The sequence below is a fragment of the Ambystoma mexicanum genome, chromosome 1p, assembly GCF_040938575.1.
Source record: "Ambystoma mexicanum isolate Mex_15411 chromosome 1p, UKY_AmexF1_1, whole genome shotgun sequence".
Lineage (NCBI taxonomy): Eukaryota > Metazoa > Chordata > Amphibia > Caudata > Ambystomatidae > Ambystoma > Ambystoma mexicanum.
The window spans coordinates 1,130,062,486-1,130,082,528 of record NC_090921.1 but is presented as its reverse complement, the minus strand read 5'-3'; the positions used below and the strand labels follow the sequence as shown (position 1 = coordinate 1,130,082,528).

General features: G+C 42.2%; 1 protein-coding gene across 1 annotated transcript in view; it reads left to right on the top strand.

Annotated features, from left to right (window-relative positions):
- LOC138449643 (cholesteryl ester transfer protein-like) overlaps nucleotides 1–20,043 on the top strand; it is a 204,189-nt gene that overhangs the window by 82,272 nt on the left and 101,874 nt on the right. Inside the window, exons 5-8 of the mRNA XM_069604785.1 lie at nucleotides 5,482–5,569; nucleotides 5,669–5,738; nucleotides 7,751–7,811; nucleotides 15,870–15,961. Of these exons, the coding sequence (XP_069460886.1) occupies nucleotides 5,482–5,569; nucleotides 5,669–5,738; nucleotides 7,751–7,811; nucleotides 15,870–15,961 (311 nt within the window). The remainder of the gene's footprint in view (nucleotides 1–5,481; nucleotides 5,570–5,668; nucleotides 5,739–7,750; nucleotides 7,812–15,869; nucleotides 15,962–20,043) is intronic.

Here is a 20,043-nt window from a genome sequence, read left to right as displayed (position 1 = left end):
AAATCCCACATGTAAGTATGTGGTATGCTTTCTTTCTTTTTTAATTTTAGATATGTCCTCTATTTTGCTGCAAAAGGGAGGTGGGGAGGTAAGGCAACGCAAGGAGATTAGCCCAAACATATTTGCTGGCGTTCCAATAAAGGGTGTTTTGAATTCCCTGGTGATATCAATTCTCTGTGCTGTGTGTCAGCTTTGACACAAATGAAGATGCTGGAATCGTATTGATGCCAGCCCTGGTTCATGCAAGAGACAACGGTTTGAGGACAACCTAGTGATGGACACATGTTCTAAAGAGGAGGAACATGCATCAGTATCATCATCACAGCTTGTTTTGGTTATATAATTCTTAAAACCATCTTAAGTAATAAAACCATGTAAAACAAATACCCGGTCTTATAAGATCGGGCTACACATCAATTAGGAAGTCATTTCTATAAATACGAAGTACAAAATTCAGAATTAATTATCATCAATGCCATTTGAATTAATATAGTCCAGCAAAGAGGCAAACAAAAATGAAAATAGTCTGCTGTGTCGGCGGTAAACCTGTCCTCTTCAAGACTGTACTTAAAAATTACAAAATGAGAAGGTAGCCACATTCCCTGATGATCATTTTCAATATCTCAGACCTAATATCAATTGCTTTGAAACATGGACAGAGCCATTGTTTCCTAGTGACCACATAAAGAAGATAAGGTAATAGGAAATGCAAAACAACTTCTTTTAGTGTTCTGCCCTGTGGCCATTTATCCGAACTTCCTTAATACCAGTGGGCTGTAAGGTCGCAAAGAGGAGGATTTCAAGGGGGACTGTGTTCCTAAATTACAGCTCGATATACTCAAAATATACTTCAGCAGTAAAAGTGCACTTGCGCTAGGAAACAATCCTTAAACATATCACAGAGAGCCCAACCTCTATGCAAAGTCTTTACAAGTGCTAGGATTTGGATCGAGAGGCCATTTCAATACTAAAGTAGGTGCCCTAACGTGCATGCTTCAGACGACGATACCAGGACCAAGAGGAGTCCCTGGGGAATTAATGACATTCCATTGGGTAGGCCCCCAGTAACTTGGATCTGTGCAAACTAAGCAAATAGATACCAGGCATGAGGCAAGCCTCACAGACCAATGCCCTCAATCCCACTTCCACATGAATTGGGAGATTAGGAGACGCTTGAGGGATAGAAAATAATTTTCCCCCACAGCTATCCAATTTAACTTTGAGTGGCCAAAGAAATCGGCCATCGCACCTCTGTCCTAAAGACATAAACACCTGGAAGAATTGCATAGCCCCAAAGCATTTCCTAGAAGACATTGTTTCTACTGCTCCCTTTTCATCAAGACCTCATTTTAAGAATCTGGTTTATCCATGCACCATTTTCGAAAAATCTAATAGCAAGATACTCATGATTATCCAACTGGAGAACATCAGTCCCTTCTTACTCCAATCGGACCTTGGGGGACTTAGCAACATGACAGGCCATCAAGACGGTTTTATAATGTTACTAGCCAGACCCTTTTAATTACAGATTGGATGGATTGTTTAGTTGTTTCCTGATTCCCATTGAAGTCCTAGATACGATGACGGCATCATCAGCAAAAGGTAATATACTGTCAGATCCGGGCGGAGTCCAAACAGAGGAGTAGGACACGTTGACCGCAGATAGGGCTCCACTCGGGGAGGACTTTCTGGTCGAGATTATCGCATTTTGGTACATAACACACACCCAAGTGCGGATGACTCGAATAGAAAGGCTGACGGAACGGATACAGGTACGGTAGGGCTGCGGGTGTCAAAAGAACAGGAATCACAGTTAACAAATGGAACTAGAAATTGCACCAATCCACTTCCCACTAAATAATAGTTTTCCTGTAGGTGACCCAAATAGAGTCCAGGAAGTAGAAATGAACCAAGGAGAGAGAATTAGCAATGTCCATAGATCAGGGCACTCAGAAAAAACAAAAACACGCAGGGACATATCTGGGCAGAAAGAGAGCACAGCTAAAGAGTAGGGTCCAATCTTACATGCAATGAAAAGGTCTCCTGGTGGTTGACCAATCCAGCAGGATCAAATTCAGAAACAAAGGGAATCCAAAAACAAGGAACAGTTCCACAAGTCACCTAGATAGCAAATCAGGAGAGCAACGAAACAGCCCACAGAACATCCATTCCAGAAACAGGACTGAAGGAGTAGAGATGTAGTCGCGAGAGACAGAGCGGGTCAAGGACAGTCTGGGTTCAGCAACGGTCAGGCACTCCAGGGTACAAAAAGGGGACTCCAGAACAGGTCAGGGGCAGCAGGGTTCATGCATGTGAGGAGCAAAATGACCAACATGAAATATCCAAAAGGCAAGGTTAGAACACAGGAAACAAACGTCCAGAATACATGAGAAAAACAAGCAAAGCGCCTCCAAAGTGCTCTCTCTCGTCCTAAATAAGAGATTGTGGCTTCTTGACGCTGCACAACCGGCGTGATCACGTCATCACTCCTCACAGGCTGAACAGCATATTGGGAATTGTTGTTCCCTTCTGCCGTTGTTGCGCAAGCGCCACTGCTGCCGGCTCGTTCTACAATGGACATGCAGCGATTCCTGACAGATAGCAGTCTTCTTGACATTCAGTTTTGGGGCATTGACATCGAGCTAACTTCGTTTAATTGCCAATGAATGTATTTGTAATGACAACAATAATGGAGCAAGAACGTATCCTTGGTAAAACCCCACCTCCACGGCAGAAGTATCAGACACTATTGACCCTTACGCACCACTGCATTGATATCAGAGTACAAACTGACTATAGGTGATAACAGTGGAGGAGGAACGCTGGCTGAGGCTAATTCCTTTCACGGGAGGTTCATTTGAACACTATCAAATGCCATCTTCAAATCAATGAATACAACAGATTGCATCTTCATTCTCTGCAGAACACATTTTTGCATAGTCAGACTTAGTCGACATTTTTGATTGTTCCTACCACCCTCTTGAACTCAGCTTGTGGAGGTGACTAGATGATTGTTTCACCAAACCTGTTTCCAAACATTCAAAAAGGATTTGACCAGGTACTTATTCAAGCCCATCTGTCAGAGAGATGGGCCGATAATTGTCAAAGAGAGTTTTGTCTCCCTTTTTGTTTACAGGTAGAATTTTTGGCAACTCTCCGTGTATTTGGTATTTTGTTTGCAGGGATGCATTAAGGTATTTTACCAAAAAAGTACCCAAATCATGGGTTCAACTGAAAATAATTGTAATGGGAGTTTATCTAGATCTTGGACTCGCACAGATTTTGCAGCTTCAAGGACATGTTCTACCTCTGATTTAGCGAACAATAACTTAATAGGAGAGACTGCATCTATATTCAGAGTAGAGGAGTATTACTGGCACTATATAGGTAACGAAATTGTTTGTAGCAGATCCCGGAGGGGGATTAATGTGTCAATCTCCATACAGCTGTTAGCAAGGCACTTAGCAACTAATCTCCATGAGGCCCGTTGACTTCTGTTTAGTTCTGGTAACCGAATATTTTTAAAGTTGTGATGTTCTGGACACTTTGTTTAGTTGTTATTAATGCTTTATCGTTCGCTCTTAACCTAAGCATTTCTTCTGGGTTCCCTTCTCTGGAGGTTTTCAAACCATTAATCAGTTATTTGTTTATTTTGCAGAACTCTTGATTGAACCAAGAAAACCTTACCCTACACTTGCTACTAGGTTTTGTAACGTAAAGGGAGATTGAATCAATCAATATTTCATATATTATTTCAACATTTATTTCTGCAAGCATGTCAGCACAAAGGAACCTCTGCTTTAGTGCTAAAAGTTATTAAGTTATTCCTAGATGGAGGGAATGATGGACTCTTGGTCTAAATATGGCCACTTGATTGCTTGTCGATGGTTAGAAAGCAGGACGTCCACTTTGGGTGGCTAATCATTAAATTGGCTTCCACTTTTGCTGAGTTTTATCAGACGGAGGGTCACTGGATCACTATCGCTCTTTAGTGTAAGTGCAATCAGCATGTGTCCTGCCGTGCCCAGATCAGCTACATCCACTGTATACAATCCAGGTGGCTACTATGGTATCTCTTTCTAAAAGTTGGTCGAGCCGGGGAATCACCCTGAAGCAGCATTTACAGGCACTCAGTCGGAGCTCAAACTCTACTGATGCCGTTTTAAATGCATTTTGGTATTGGCTGGGTGGCAGTGTTGAATTATGGGATACCCCCTGGTTTATCATCCTCATCGGGTACATTTAGTGTGGCTCTCTGGTGCCCACATTGTGCATTAAAATCCCCAAACATCGGCCCATTTACCTTGGCCCCATAATTGTCAGTATCCTCTGTGGATCTGTAGTTCCTCAAATTTTCTCAGTAATAATCCACCTTGAACATACATCACAGGTTTCACGTAAACATTGAACAATACCATCAGGTACTTTTGTGGGTTTAGGATTTTGAGTGCATTTACATCAGGGACCTTGATTCCACATGTAAGATTAATGCATTTTCCCCTATGCCTCCACCTGGGCAACCTCGCTCTCCCTTCTGTGCTTGAATACAGAAATATGGTCTGTTGCCCAGGTTTACTGGAGCAGACAATGTGTGTTTATGGCCAAAAAAAGTAATGGCAATCCACGTTGTGCATTGTGTTATTTGTCCCTGCCACATTACAAGTTACTAATTACTAATTTGCCAGGTTCTAGTGGAGTGTCAATATGAATCTCTATGGGTTACTGCAGCTAGAGTTAGTGGGAGGGTCTCGCATGAATCAGGGGGATCTAGTTTATCTGTTAGTTCTCCATGAGGGTCAAGCCCCAAGGAAGCCACATTTCTGACATCAGCACCATTTCTCCAAATGAAAGCTTCGCTGAGATGATATTTCTGTCACTAGAATCTCTTCATGTGTGGATATTTTATTCTCAGCTGAGCCTACATACAATTGAAGATAATCTACTTGGAAAATACCCATTTACTAATGCTTATTTAATGTTTTACCTCAGATTATCACCCGAGTCTCGTATACTTGTTGAATCAGTTATGTTTAAAAAAAGAAAATTGTGCAATGCACATTGCATCTAAGAGTATGTGGCATTTTGAGAATAAACGTTTCCTTCAGTTTTTTCAAGTAAGAATCTCCTTCCCCGTGATAGGAAAAGACAGTGGTGGGTAAGTGCGGGTACAGAGAAGGCGATTCCGGCCTAATGATGGACATGTGTACAAAAGAAGAGGAAGAGTGAGAAATAGCATGTCTTAAGACCCTTCATTCTTTGGGAGCCGAGAGGTTGGTCCGTACAATTCAGTGGCTGTTATGGGCCACATGAGGACTCCATGATGAGCCCCTTCACAATCACCCACTCAACACTAACTTCAATTGATAAGTTGAATCATTAGAATGCTTAGTTTTTGTATCTTTAGGACTGTATGTCTAAGCTATGTGTTCTGGACTTCTGCTACAATCAACCAACTGCTGTATATTTGTGTGCCTCCCACAGCATGTGAGAATAATCGATTAGCTGCTGATACATCTGACTGCTACCTGGCATTCCATAAACTGGTGCTACATCTTCACGGCGACAAGCAGTAAGGTTTTTTTTTTCCCATGAAGGAATTATGAGATGTTTAAAGACATTGTTGCAAAAGATTGCTGACGCATGCTTTTTCCTTGTATCATTTACATAGACCTGGTTGGATAAAGCAGCTTTTTACCAATTTTATCTCATTCACGCTAAAGCTTGCACTTAAAAGCCAGGTAAGAAATTGACATTCACTTGTGACCAATGCTATGAATGCACATCTTCTTGAAATCCAAAGCACCATTACTTCCATCCTGTATTTTCAACGTATCCGTAGTATCACAAGTTGATAAGAACAAGGAAAATATGGCATTTTACTTCACTGTATGTCTACAAGAAAAAAGTGGTGCCATACCTAACTTGCACATCCAGTAGCAAGTCTGGAGACCTTATCTCAACCGTAGACCTACTAGAAAAACAGCAAAGTGTACATTTATTGGGAAACAGCAATACCACACTTGAATTGTTCACCTTCTTAAAAATTATGTTTCTACTTTTCACCGGGCAGAGCACCAAAGCACTGTGCTACCACTGTACATATACTAGACAGACAATGCAACCCTACTTCAACTGCAAATGCTGTAGAGGAGCAGTGGACTGTACTCTACTGCATACCCAATGGGAAAGAGGGATAGAGCAGTTCCACTGTACGTACGCTGAAAACTATGATGGCCTTCTCCAATTCCGTATCTTCCCAAAAACGATGGCACTGTACGTCCACTTGATGTGTAGTAGAAGATCGCATGCTATACTTATTAATCATTCATCTGTGTAATAGTTGCCTTTAGCATACCAGTGCAACAGCTAGAACGCTTCAGTTACATTTTTGAGAACATCACACTTGTATGTCTTCCTGAAAACCACTTTGGCTTCTCATTATCTAGAAGACCACAATAACATTTAGCAGCTGTACATCTACTTAAAAGCAGGGTACTGTACTCAGAAGTTGCATCTACAATACAGTCATAATATGCTATTTGACTTCGAGTGTACCATACTGCAATTTTACATCTGCCCTAAATCCATGGTCTGGCACTTTTACTGTACCTCTGGTAGACATGAATGGGACTGTACTAATAGCCTTCTACCACAAAACTATCGCATTGCACTACCGCTGTATCTGTCTACTAGAAAACCACAGTATTATATGTGTACTGTACATTATACACCGACTGTATGTGTGTTCGAAAATGCCTACCATGTATTTACTCACTGTATTACTAAAGCACAGCTATGGCACTGCTCTTCTGCTGTGTATTAATATTGCAGTGCAATATATCGTCATGATCTGCTTAAACAACACTGAACAATACTTCTACTGTGCTTTTCTACTCTTCACATCTTTAGCAGCCAAAGGAACGTGATTTGACTGCATAACTTTTAGAAAACGTTGAAGCCCTCCTTCAATCGTACACTGACAACAAAAACACTGAGCTTTACCTCTATTGTGAATCCAAAAGAAAACTAAAAAATCACTGTGCCAACCATACAACTCCGAAAATGCAATGCCATTGTATTTCCAATGGGCTAAAGAAAAAAGTCTACTAATATTCCACACCATATGCACTTTACCACTGTAATTCCACTGTACTTTTAATGTACTTCTCCACAAAACAATTAACTGGACTCAATCTGTACCTCTACTAGAAAAACAGGGTGTTACACTTCCACTGGAAACCATGCTTATTTAGCCCATGATCTATTGCCATTGGTTAGAACAAAAAGGCGCATGACATGTATTGCACATCTGTGAGAAGAAAACATGGTGCTCTATGCCTTGGAGAAACCAATGGTGCTATGTGTTTCCTGTAAATCACCTATGAGTATATACCGCTAACATTAAAACCTTTTGGGAGTTTGGGTATTGAAACTATTCTGGCTCATGAGCTACTGTGCGAAATGTGATAGTTGTCCCACTTGCTCACACATATGAAAGTGTGGACTGTAGAGAGCAGAGTACTGCTTATTATACTTGGATGTCATCGAAAACACAGCCAATCATGGTGTAGCAAGGCTCATATGCGCATCATATAACACGTCACTTATCGTACATGATTATTATTCAGTTTTTGTGATCTATTTTAGTGAGAGATTTGGTGGATCTCTGTCTGTAGTGAAGACCATGATTGTATCTCATGGCTGTGGTATTTCTGCATTTCGACAGTTACAAAGTGTTTTCCCTTTGCAGATCTGTAAGGAAATTAACAATGTTGCCAACTTACTTGCCAGCTTCATTCAAGACAGAGCAGGTACTGTATGTCACCTTAACAACAAAATAGAAATTGTCTATGAATTTATTTTGATCTCTCCAATGTTTTATTGTGTTTGCTGTCTTGTACATTGTTTAGTAACAATCATTGGCTCTCTGCTGAATGCATGTATCCACACTGCCGACTAAACATCCCCAAATGATTGGCCTCATGTAAACAACTGAGCTAAAGGCAAGCCAGAACGTCATGCATCTCCCCCACAACCACAATGCAAGATCCATACCTGGCGTCGGCCTTCAACATCCCAACAAGACCCCTAAATGCCTGCCCACCTCCCACAACAAAAGGGTCCATAACTTGCATCCCAATTTTGTTAGATACAGCACAATGAGATAACAATATTTGCCCAGGATCACACACTTTATTTAAAAGTGAAGAGTCTTCACTTCAGATGGTTATGTTTAGTGAATGTATAAAGCGCTTTTGCCACAGTGCTGTGCAAGTAAAAATGGTACAATCACACAGTAATTTTGATAACAAGAATATAACATTATTACAGATGTTAGAAAATAGATCATGAAGAAGAAGTCGAAGAAAGAAGGCAAGGTCGGCGTAAGCGTCGATTGAGCGGTGCAGCCGAACAAAGGCGCACTACATAAAGGTCCCACCACAGCCATTGCCCCTAATGCCGGCCATTTGCTGTATGAAGTCAGAGCGTACTGTGAAGAAATGGTCTGACTTCTTTCCAAAGTCCTGGTCAATGTTCCCAGTACGGTGCACGGCTGGGCGGTCGCACACTTTTCCCTGTCAGCCCGCATATGATATGTCAATTACCGTGCACAGATTTGCCCTGTGCCAATTTCCCCGCCATCCCCATCAGATTGCCATGTTCAGCCAATCAGATGCCTTACAAAGAATGCTTTGAAAATGCCTGCTTACAGCAATGTAGAGGGTGCACTTCCACGCTGCCTAACCCTTTCAAAGCCAGACTCCTCACTTGGGTGTGGCAGGCCATGCCTCGGGTAGCCACTAGGGGCTTCCAGCATATTGGAGATCGAATTGGACTTGCGCGATGCCCTGCCCCGCCCCTTTTGCTGCCCAACATGTCTTTACCAGCAAGAAATGATGCCGCTGATGCGTCCGAGATAAATGGTGTCTGGTTGTGCCGAAACAGGATATGTAACTAGCAATTGTATGCTCCAAAGTACGTCACACGGATGGTTAGTGCAAATCAGTAAGTAGCTTGTAAATTAACTACAGTTGATTATTGAGTCGCATCTGTCACTGCTACAGCTCAAATCCCTCTGTCTAGAGCCGTTAGTTCGCCATTGTGAACTGTATTTACCTAAAAAAGGGTTTGCGTTAACAAAAACAATGTGGCATGAACGGCATGCATTCCCCATTTCATTTTACTGAATGCAAGCCAGTGGCATTTCAAAATCCACTAGCAGCTCTTAATGTTTAGAAGCTGAATTTAAACATATGAAAAATGGCACATGTGCTGTACAATTTGAGCCGGCGTGCAGAGAGGGTCAAACACCTGGTGGGGAAAGCAGGGAAAGGCGCTCATGTCAAACTCCTTTCTCTGCTACGAAGAAGTGTTCTCTGTGACACATTCTGAGAATATGCGGCAGAGCAGGTGTGATCTGCTGTTTACCCGACTTAGTTAACGCTAGAACTCTACTGTTAACAGTCTCGCCTACGCGTTTAATAGTGTTGGGTCAATTTCCAACCATTGGGACGTCGCTGTGCGTGATGAGAGGGCAGATAATCCCCATGGCTAATTTTGAGCTCTGTGATTTGATGTAGTGACAGAAGCTGTTTCTGGAGACATCAATTTTTTGCAACCACGTGACCAGCTCATGTTCCGTTTGAAATAATACAAATAAACTGAAACAACTGAATCACATCACTCTCCGTTTGAAATATCCTTGATTTTTGGGTGAGACAACATAGCGTGATTTCCATTACATGTGGCATAACTTTTCTTTCACCCAAAGCACTAAAGCTAGCAATTGATTTGATTTGATTTATTTTATTTTAGCATTTGTAAAGCGCACTACAGCCCGCAGGCAAAGAGGCGCTGTAAGGAGACTTTAAGAAGGCTTGCTTGAGGGGTACAGTAAGAGGCCCCACATGGTATATATAAATACATATAAAACAATATTCGATGTAATATGTGGCCATTCATTTCTGGGGAGAGAGTATTTCAGCAGTGACTCATGGCAGACATATCTGCCCTCTTTAACCCTCGTGTGATGTGCTTTTCTTATATAAGATCTTTCATTGCTGTACATTTAAATGCTGCACACAGTGTGCAATACAGGGCTGCTTAAAGGAATTGAGAGGCCTTGTGCAGCAAAAGATGAGTGTGGCCCCCCAATTTGCATATCTATTAACATCACAGAAAATTGATAGCTAGGATCATGATGACTAACTATTTGATAATCAAGAGGATTGTAGAAAGTTACATTACAAGATATTTCATAGACCAGAAAGAAATGCACCTTGTGGTGTGTAATATGCGATCCCTGCTATTATGTATGGATACGCCAATGTCAAGAGTGCACATTTTTTTAATATTGTCTACGGTGTGATCTTAATCACTTTTAGGGAATTCTAATTTTCGCAGATAAGGAGAAGTGAAATAAAATAACTTGTACACGATCACACACTTTATTTAGTTAAGTAGTTAAGCTGAAATATCAGGCAGTATGCAATTTAGACACTGCCCACATATCTTTCCAGCTCTGGTTGGTAAAAAATATGTGCTGGTTGGATTTCAAGAATATTCAGATTCATACCCATGACTTGAAAAGTACTCCAATCATAATGAATCACTCAAATATATAATTCCTTCCAGAAATAAGTCACATTATTACTGTGGTTTGACTTGGGTTATGCGCATCTATGATTCAAGCATGCTATGCGTTATTATGCGGCTAGACTGGCATTTTGATAAAGCCAGTCCGGCTATTTATTGTGGCATGGCATTTTATCCTGAGCCTATTGCGCACAGATAGACCAGAACTTTGTGTTTTGAGGGTGGGGGGAGGGGGGTGGCATTCCCAAAACTCTTGCACACTCTGCTGGGAGACCTGGGGCCGACACTGAAAGAAGGAGACATTAATCAAGTAAGGAACAGGAAATAGCCAAGGAGGAGGTGGCTCGTACATGTAGAGGGAAAGAGTTCCAGTGTTTGGAAGCAAGTAGTGCAAAAGAGTGGAAACGAGATTGCACAAAAGGAGGATGAGTAACAGTCAAAATAAATTTAGATGAGGAATGAAGTGAGCATGATGGAAAATATAAGGTAATCAAAGACGAGAAATAAATAATAGCCTGAATACAAGCCAATGGCCAGGTTCTCACCAATTCTGCACCATAGACCAACCAAAATATTTCTGCTGATAGGTAGGCAGGTTCTCCTATCTCAAATGGCTGATCTTTCTTTTTGTAATTTATTTCTGTTCCTGGTGGGTCCATTGAGGCTGCGTATTGAAGTTAAGTGAACGGAAGTTGGGCAAAGAAAGACACAACAGAGGCATGCTAGGAAAATAGCACAGCGAGGTGACTGCACTAGCGTGTCAACAGTACAGAGCGCAGGTTTGAATCTTGGTAAAGGTGAACGCTTCTCTTTTTCCAACCACAAACATTAGGGTGCAGAGGAGGCCTGTATATTTGCCAGGGAGTGGCGGCTCCTGATAAGCCTTTTGGCTCTGGTCAGCTGGAGCCGAGCCGAGCCTTGCCCTCCCAACTCTAGCAACCAGCACCTTAAGTATCACGTTGGGTGTGCCTCATCCAATCAGGATCCTCGTAATGCAGGGATTATTTGCTGACATTTGTTAGCATTTGCAAGGATCCTGTCGATTTTCTTTGATGGGGCGTCTACTTGGGGTCCTGGCAGCGTCCTCCTCGGTGGCTCTATACTGCTGGTCCCCCGGCTCCTGCCCCTCACATTCAGTCTCACCTTCTTCTTGCACCTGGTTCCTAGTCACCCCTCAGCTCTGTGACTGTCTCTACATCAATTCCTCAGTTCAGGCACTGCTGTGTGCACCCTTCCGTTGCTAGCTCCCTCCGTGCCACAGGCACTCCCCTTATTAGTCATAGGGAAATTGTTACCTTCCCAAGCCGCTCCCATTTATGCTACCCACTGCCGTCTTTTTGTGGTTAGAGTTAGGCAACTGTCTTTCATTTTCACACTGTGACGCGCAAACACGCAAAGTAGAGCCTACCATGTGCCCTGCTATTTCACTCTAGACCATGTACCTAGGTTGGGGTCATTTATGAGCTGATATTGCATCTAGCTGAAAGCAAAAAGAATAAATATGAGCCTGGGGAGTGACATGGCACTCCCCCATTGGCCAATATTCAGGCCATTTGATCCGGTATGGCTTGGAACTATCACATTGGGCCTGGAATTTGGCCAATAAGGGGGAGCTGTGTGACTGCACTAGACATCACCGCAGGGCTCTCTCCATAATGCGCCCTCTCACCATGGGCATGCTGGGCTAAGAGCCGCCACCTGCACCCCTCCTCTCTCAGCCTGAGCTGCACCTGACAGATGCATCCTGGGCATGCCAATTCCTCCTGCCCTCCACCCCCTGCACCATACCTGAAGTCGGGTGCCGCAGACCTCAGGCACCCCATCTTCGCCGGGATCTATGAGGCAGACTCAGCCCGGTCTTGCCTCAAACCCCCCCAAACCACCACCCCATTCACAAATGCAAACCAGCCCCGATTATTATATGTCCCCATCCGTCACTCCGCACGTCTCTGCATGCACAGTTTGCTGGGAACCAGTCAGTTCCCAGCAAATGCCCCAGGCAGATTGCCTCCCACTTTTTTGAACCCTTCCACACAGGTTCATAACAGCTTTATAAACCCCACCCTCAGACCATACCTGGAGTTATGGCCTATAAACCTTTTTAAGCACCTTTAATTCAGTCTTAGGGGTCCATAGCTCCCAGAATGGCCGTCAGGCTAGGTCTACAAAGCTTAAATAATTGTTATTTGTGGGAAGGTTTTTGGTAAAAATAATTGAATTCTGTAAACTATACAAGAAGCTCAAAACAGATCTTTCATTGAATAAGAATAACATCAGCCGTGGATACAATACAGGGTATGGTGCTATGAAAGTTGCTCCAACAAAAAAGCACCAATAAGATATCCCCACCTGGCCCAAGACCCGCTTTAAATGGATGTGCAAGGTTTTGGACACAAATTAGAAGCACATGTTTATCGACAGCAGGTGACAGATTTCACCACTAATTGGAGCCGAATGAGAAAATAACATGACTCAATATGGAAAGAACTGCTTGCCTCGAATCAAAATGCCCTAAGACTTGCCATAGTTACATTTGTGATCTGTTTAAATCTCCCTTGAAACTAAATCATGTTTGATCTATTCTGCACACTCGGATCATTTGATGCTCTTTTATGTATAGTGGCAGTATTTTCTTTTCTTTCTCATCTAATCCATTTTTTATTTTGGCATCTGATTCATCGTATTCACTGAAATGTTCTAATTGATTGTATTCACTTATTTTAACTGTAAACATTTTTTTTTACTTCTTTCTTCATTTATTGAAAGGTTGCTAATGTTTTATATGCTTTGAACCAAATCAATAAAAAAAAGCAATATCGGGTATTTATGGTTCTGTGTCCAAATTCCTCCCGTTGAAGGCCACATACCATAAAAACAGCATTTTAGTCCAATTTGGTATGGCCTTCAAAAGGCAAGAAAATGGTTATTATGGGGGTTTTACGCCAGAACCGCTTGCCCCACCCGCTGCCTCTCTCCATTTTCTCCCGCATTGACAGCATTTACTTTTAATCAGGGAGTTTCATCTCTTGAATCACCCTTTTGCTCCCCTTCCCTCTCACCTTCCTTCCTTCCTTCCCCACCACATACATAGCATGTGCCCCCAACACACATGTAATATATACATATATATATATACATACAGTTACTGAAAAAACTTCAGTTAAAGTTTAGTTAAGGTGCCCAAATTTACCGGCTTAACTCGGCGCATTCCCGTTGATGTCCCCCATAATGCCATGTCCCCCATAATGCCATTTTCTATGTCATTGTGAATCCCTTCTCTTATATATGTGTTGATGGGCTTTGAAACGGGAAGGCACTCAGTTAAACCAGTCAATTTCTGGGGTTTGGTTATACCATATTTCTGCCATGCTCACGGTATATTTTACAACGCCATGAAGCCACTAACCCTGGCCTTTAGTCATGGCCAGTGGGCACAGCCTTCAGCCTTGTCCTCTGTATATTTAACAATATTACCAAGCCACTAGTCATGGCCTTTGGCCACTGCCATCGTTCGTGGCCACTGTTTATTGTACAACACTTCCAGGCCACCAACCATGGCCTTCTGTGTGTCCTGCCTTAACCAGTGGACACGGCCTTTGGCCATGCCCCCTGTATATTTTACAACATTACTTCGCCACATGACCATGGGCTTGGGCCCTGCCCCTGTATATTTTAAAATACTTTCCAACAGTGGTCGAAGTGGGCAGGAATGGTTGGAAGCGGTGCTCCTCTACTTTTTTTCATTAAGCTTGACTGCTCCTATCCTTTTATTTTAAAAAGAAAGCATTCCGGATTGGTTTAGTTCTAAAATAAAAGTGTAGGAAGAAGTTGAAGCTTGCACTTCAGTGCACTGTACTGAACATTCTCTTAAACAGCAGGTGTGTTTGTTTGGGGGTTTGGAATGCGCGTGGGAAGGGGCGTGGCAATGGGGTGTGTAAGTATCTCCCAGGTTTCTACATATGATCTACATAACACTGATCAGGGGAACAGCTTTTGACAGACGCATTGTAGATTCTATTTTTTCCTTTTCTATTTACTGGGAATTTATTCATTGCAAAACATGTTTGAATATTTTAAAAACATCTCACCAATGATTAGTGCATATACAAAAATAAAGATCCTATTTAAACCCAGACACATTGGTACAAGCCCTAATTCAATGAAAGGTTAACTATTGTAATGGGCTGTACCTGTACTTTCCCAAGAAATTCACAACCCGTCTACAGCTTGACCAAAACAATGGAAATTACTAGTAGTAATAATGTTATTTATTGAATTGGTATGATTTGTAAAAAAAAAATGTTTTAAAAAAAGTAGCATATAAACATTGGGCCTCATTACGAATCCGGCGGTAACCGCGGCGGTAAAACCGCCTGGTTACCGCCGGACTCGTATTACCATTCTGCCTCCGTGATTCCCGGAATTACCGGGGCATTACAACCCCGGTATTCTGGGAATCACGGAGGCGGAATGGTTTTAATCCCCATTGAGTCCTATGGGACTCGATGAGAATGGGGATCATGGAAACACCGGCAGCATCTCGTAATGCTGCCGGTGTTTCCTTGTCCACCTGCAGGCGGGCGGTGTTAAACCCGCCAGGTCAGACCTGGAGGGAACATCACCTCCCGCCTGCAGGAGTCGGGATCAGGCGGTCCGGAAACAACGGTGGTGGCGGGTTTACCGCCACCGTTATTTCCGGACCGCCTGAGTTGTAATGAGGCCCATTGTAATGTAAAACCAACATGACCCGCTGGAATTTAACTCGTGTAGAAAAGCCCAAACTGTTGGCTTTGCCAATGCTTGCTTTCCTTTTTGGTTCTGTCAGATAATGATCACAGGCAGAGTTGGTGACATTTTGGTGACAGTTTTTTCGATTGAATTTTTACAGAAAAAAAAGGCAATTGGAAAAACGAATTGAAATATCATTGTTTTATTTCGGTTCCCCCAAACCCTCTTCCCTAAATGTGTATACCTACCCCAAGCTCCTCCCTATGGCTTTTATCCCCGTACCACCCCACACCCACTATGTTTCGATTAGTTTTTTCAATGGAATTTTTTCAGTAAAGATTCTGTGGAAAAAACCTCCTGTCGGCAAAAATACATCTTCCCGCCACAGCCTCTGTTGATGTGAAGCATGCACAGTTTCACAGATGTCAAGAGAAATGCTCTTAAAAAACAAGTTTGTGGGCCATACACCGAATAAGAAAATCACTGTGCATGAGAATCTTGAATACATTATTCTGTAATGCTCCTGTCCAACTTTCTTCTTGCAGAAAAGTTCCTGAGTGATGGAGATATAGGAGTGGACATCTCAACAGCGGCCTCCCCGATCATAAATTCCAACTATGTGGAATCACATCACAAGGTCAGTGGTCTATGGATCATGCATTCAGGGGGTGGTCAGCAGTAGATTGGTCGAAAAACCACCAGATGTGGAGTAAAGAGTTGTGAGTTAGCGCCCAGATCACTCTCTCCATACAATGACACTGTGAGCGCCCCCTTCCCATCCCTGTGCTTTGGCTACTGAAATATCACATAGAGTGCTGAGAAAGGATGTATTTATTTATTTTTCGGATTTGTAAAGCGCACAACAGCCCGTGGGCATCGTGGCGCTTGTTACAGACATATTTCTTAGTTAAAGAAGATTAGACAGTTGCAGATTACAGTACAGGCATGTGAGAGAGAATGGAAAACAATGGATAAGGTGAAGAGAGAGGTTTTAAGTCTTTTTCAGAAGGCAAGGAGCGATTTTTCTGCTCCGATACCTGTGGGTAGTGTGTTCCATAATTTGGCGGCAATGTATGGAAGTCTAGCCCGCCAGCTTTAGCCCTGTTGATGCGTGGGGTGTGAAGTTGGTTCGTGAAGCGAGTCCTAGTAGGTCTGAAAAATGATGGATGTAGAGTGCAGTAAGCATGTTCTACCTGGCATACTCACTGCATTTTGGGGCTTACAGTCTTCCTAACGCAGACAGCAGTGGCAGAAGAATCATTTTAACATGAATTGTTAGGTTATGCGAAAGCATGTCAGTGGCATTTGCTAAATACGCCAGTATATTGGGGAATGTATAAATGGTTGCAAATAATACCATCATTCTAGTACAATGCAGTCAGGAAAGCCTTGGCTCTTATGCGTCACAGGAGGGCCCAAGCACATGCATCTCTGACAGGCAAAACACGAGGGGACAGATGGATGCTATTTTAAGCAAATAGCAAGATGACAGATGGCATAATGGCATATCATTGAAATGGGACCACATGTCTATGGCCTTTTGTGCTATCTGAATGGGTGACTTCAATGCTAGACGCCCACATTCTGTAGGGGGGGGGGGTGTTTTAATAATAAGAACATGTTCCATGATGCTTGGGGAATTGCCTCTCAGATTTTTCAAACAGACTGAAACTGACCTCAAAGGGGAACATTGGATTGCGTATTTGCAAGTTACCACCATGGTATGTTGAAGGGGAGAGCAGGGGATGAGTGTTATTAATAGTTTTATGGCCCTTGCCCATCATGCCTTCATGTCAAAACTGTCACTCCTCATTGCTCTCACATCTTCTGGTGCCGCATAGTTAGGTTTCTGATTGCAATGCATAACCTCACACATGTTATTGTTTTTTCTCCTTTCTTCAATCCGGTGCGAAACCCCAACCCCCCCTTTTCCCTGCCTCCTTCTCGCAAAACTGCATCTCTCCTGTCCCCTCTCATCCACTCTTTCTGATGGAGTATTTGCAGCTACTTTGAAGGAACACACTGTTGCCCCCACGCCTTCCGCCTGCCAGCCAGACCCCCTACTCTCCCACCTATCATTCCCACTGCATCTTGCAATCTGTACTTTCCCGTTTAAGGCACACAACCCCCTTCGGCTTCCAGCGCAGCTCTTCTGCACATTTGATCTCCATCCTCTGAGCTTGCATCTCTTGCTCACGTTTCTTCGGCCTCTGCATCATCCTTCCTCGTCCTCGTCCCCTTCCCTGCTCCTTTTCTGCTTCCTGGACAATGGGAATGCCTCCCTCACTCTTGCTGCCCCCCGCCGCCATGCTCACTTTTTACGCAAACATCTTATGCTTCTTGATTTGTGCAATGGACCCTGCCTTATTGTTCAGAAATGCTGGCTTCCGCAAAACTACTTGTGAATTGCATCCTAGAGACCCTCATTAATCAATGATATCTCTGTGACTTAGCAAGTTTGCGGTATAGCACACTCTTTAAAAACTGTCCCTCAAATACAGTGGTATTTAGACTTTTCATACCAAGCCTCCCCCTGTACAAATAATGTTTCTGCCCCCTCCCTTGAGAGCCGAAATTATGTCCAAGGTGGACCTATGGACCTAGGCTCTTTAAAACATAAGCTATAAGCAGATTGTCTACTGCTTGCATTTTCTATTAAAAGCAGTCACTGTAACCCTTTTTTATATTAAGAAAAGTCATCTAAATTCCTTTGTAAAGTTTGGGGCCCTCATTGGGGAGCCAGCCCCCAGATTGAAGACCACTGCTCTAATGGAAAGTTATTACTCTCCACTTTGCTTACTGTGGGAGGTGGAGGACTTGCCTTTTTTATGCAAATGTCCTTCAAGGGACATTTTCCAGCTAAACCATGGGAAATAGTTGAAATATTTGGTCTGACAAACGATTAGCGAAAATAGCATTGGAAGGTTCATGTGGAGTATTTTAAGACTGTAATTCAAGCTGCTAAAATAAGAGATATCAACTGTAAACGTTTTTTTTTTATACTTATAGAATGATGGTTAATAATCTAAACCTAAATTCTCAACAACCTAACCGTGTAAATTCTAGGCGGAAATATTACAGATATGGCCCATAAATGTAATATTAGTTATGATTTTGATATTTGAAAAAGAATGAAATGGAGGCGACAGAAACATCAAGGTATACAATTGAATTTCCCAACTTGAATTATTAATAAGAATAAAAGATGCATAGCTATGGCAACTCGCCGAATGTTTTTTTTTTTTTAATCAAAAGAAACTTATAACTTGTAAGATAGCAAGAAATTATTGTAACCGTGGCAAACATTGTTACATTATTCAAAACATTTTTGAAGTCTAAGAAATGATAATGGGTTTGTTCGAAAAAGAAGCTCAACCAAATGTCATTGCTGGTCCTATATGATACAGTGCTTCACCAGGCACATTGCTGGGAGGATTGTCATGATGTATTTATTGGGGAGAAGTGATATTTGAAGGGACCCTTAGATTATAGAATAGAGCTATTACAGAAACGGAATTAACTCTAGACCTCCAGGCCATAATATCCGATGTGATGACGTTTTTTGGTCCGGGCAAATGGGCTCAAATATTTTATTGGCTTTTGGTTGCCATCAGTAATGTAGGATGTATTCCATCTTCCTAGATAACTGATGTATTGCTACTCTTTTTTAGCAGGAAAGGGAGGGCATACATACGCAGTATCATGCTTCCCATTTAGTTGTATTCAAAAATGACACAGCTTGATTGTTTAATTAAATTATCCCACAGAATGCACAGCTGAATCCGCAATATATTAATTTTGACGGAAATTAATGTATAGGAGGAATTTATTTTAGGTAATCATTTGGTCAATCGGTATTGTAGAATAAGCAGCATAACAGACATATTTGAGATGCAAATTGTATGAAATGCAACCTATGTGAGAATTGGATGGAGCAAGCCTGAAATAGACTCTGATCACGCGTACCACTATATGTCATGGTAAACTAGTGAATAAGGCAGTGTATCCGGGACCATATCATTACTGCGACCAATTAACTGCGCCCACTGAATATGACGACTTTTTTTTTTATTTCAACCCTTTTACACCCCATGTATATGTGGGGGAAGCATGGGTATAGGATATAATTCATGTAGGGAGGGCTGCAGGGGTCTACCCTGCATATATATGGGGATAAAAGGGGGTCAAAATAAAAGTAAAGTCGACATTTTCTGTGGTCGAAGTTAATTGGACGCAGTAATCACATAGATCCGTGTATCCCAACATTTCAATCGAAATGTTCTCATTTGTACAAACACTTCCGATGTGATGTAAGAGATATACATAGCAAAGAAGGAAATAGGAAAGGAGACATGATAGCAAGAATAATAAATGGCATCAGGGAGAACATCATTAAAGCCCTTTTTCAACTATACCTTCTATAGATGGCGAAAAACATTGGATACGTGTGTACATTCCAAGAGGTCAATTAGATAGGAAGAAGATCACTATGAGGTCTAATGAGTTGGTTCCAACATTGAACTCTTATTTCATGATTTGCAAGACACTCCATTGCTCATGGTCATGGTTTAGACAGCAGTGGTTGGAGCAAATCGACAAATCCAGGGGGCTTCACATTCTTTGAGTGGAGGAGTTCTGTCATGTTTTCTTGGTGTGGATCGTACGAGTTGGATTGCTGTAAATTTGTGTTTAGACAATTCCTCATTGAATGTATCTTGT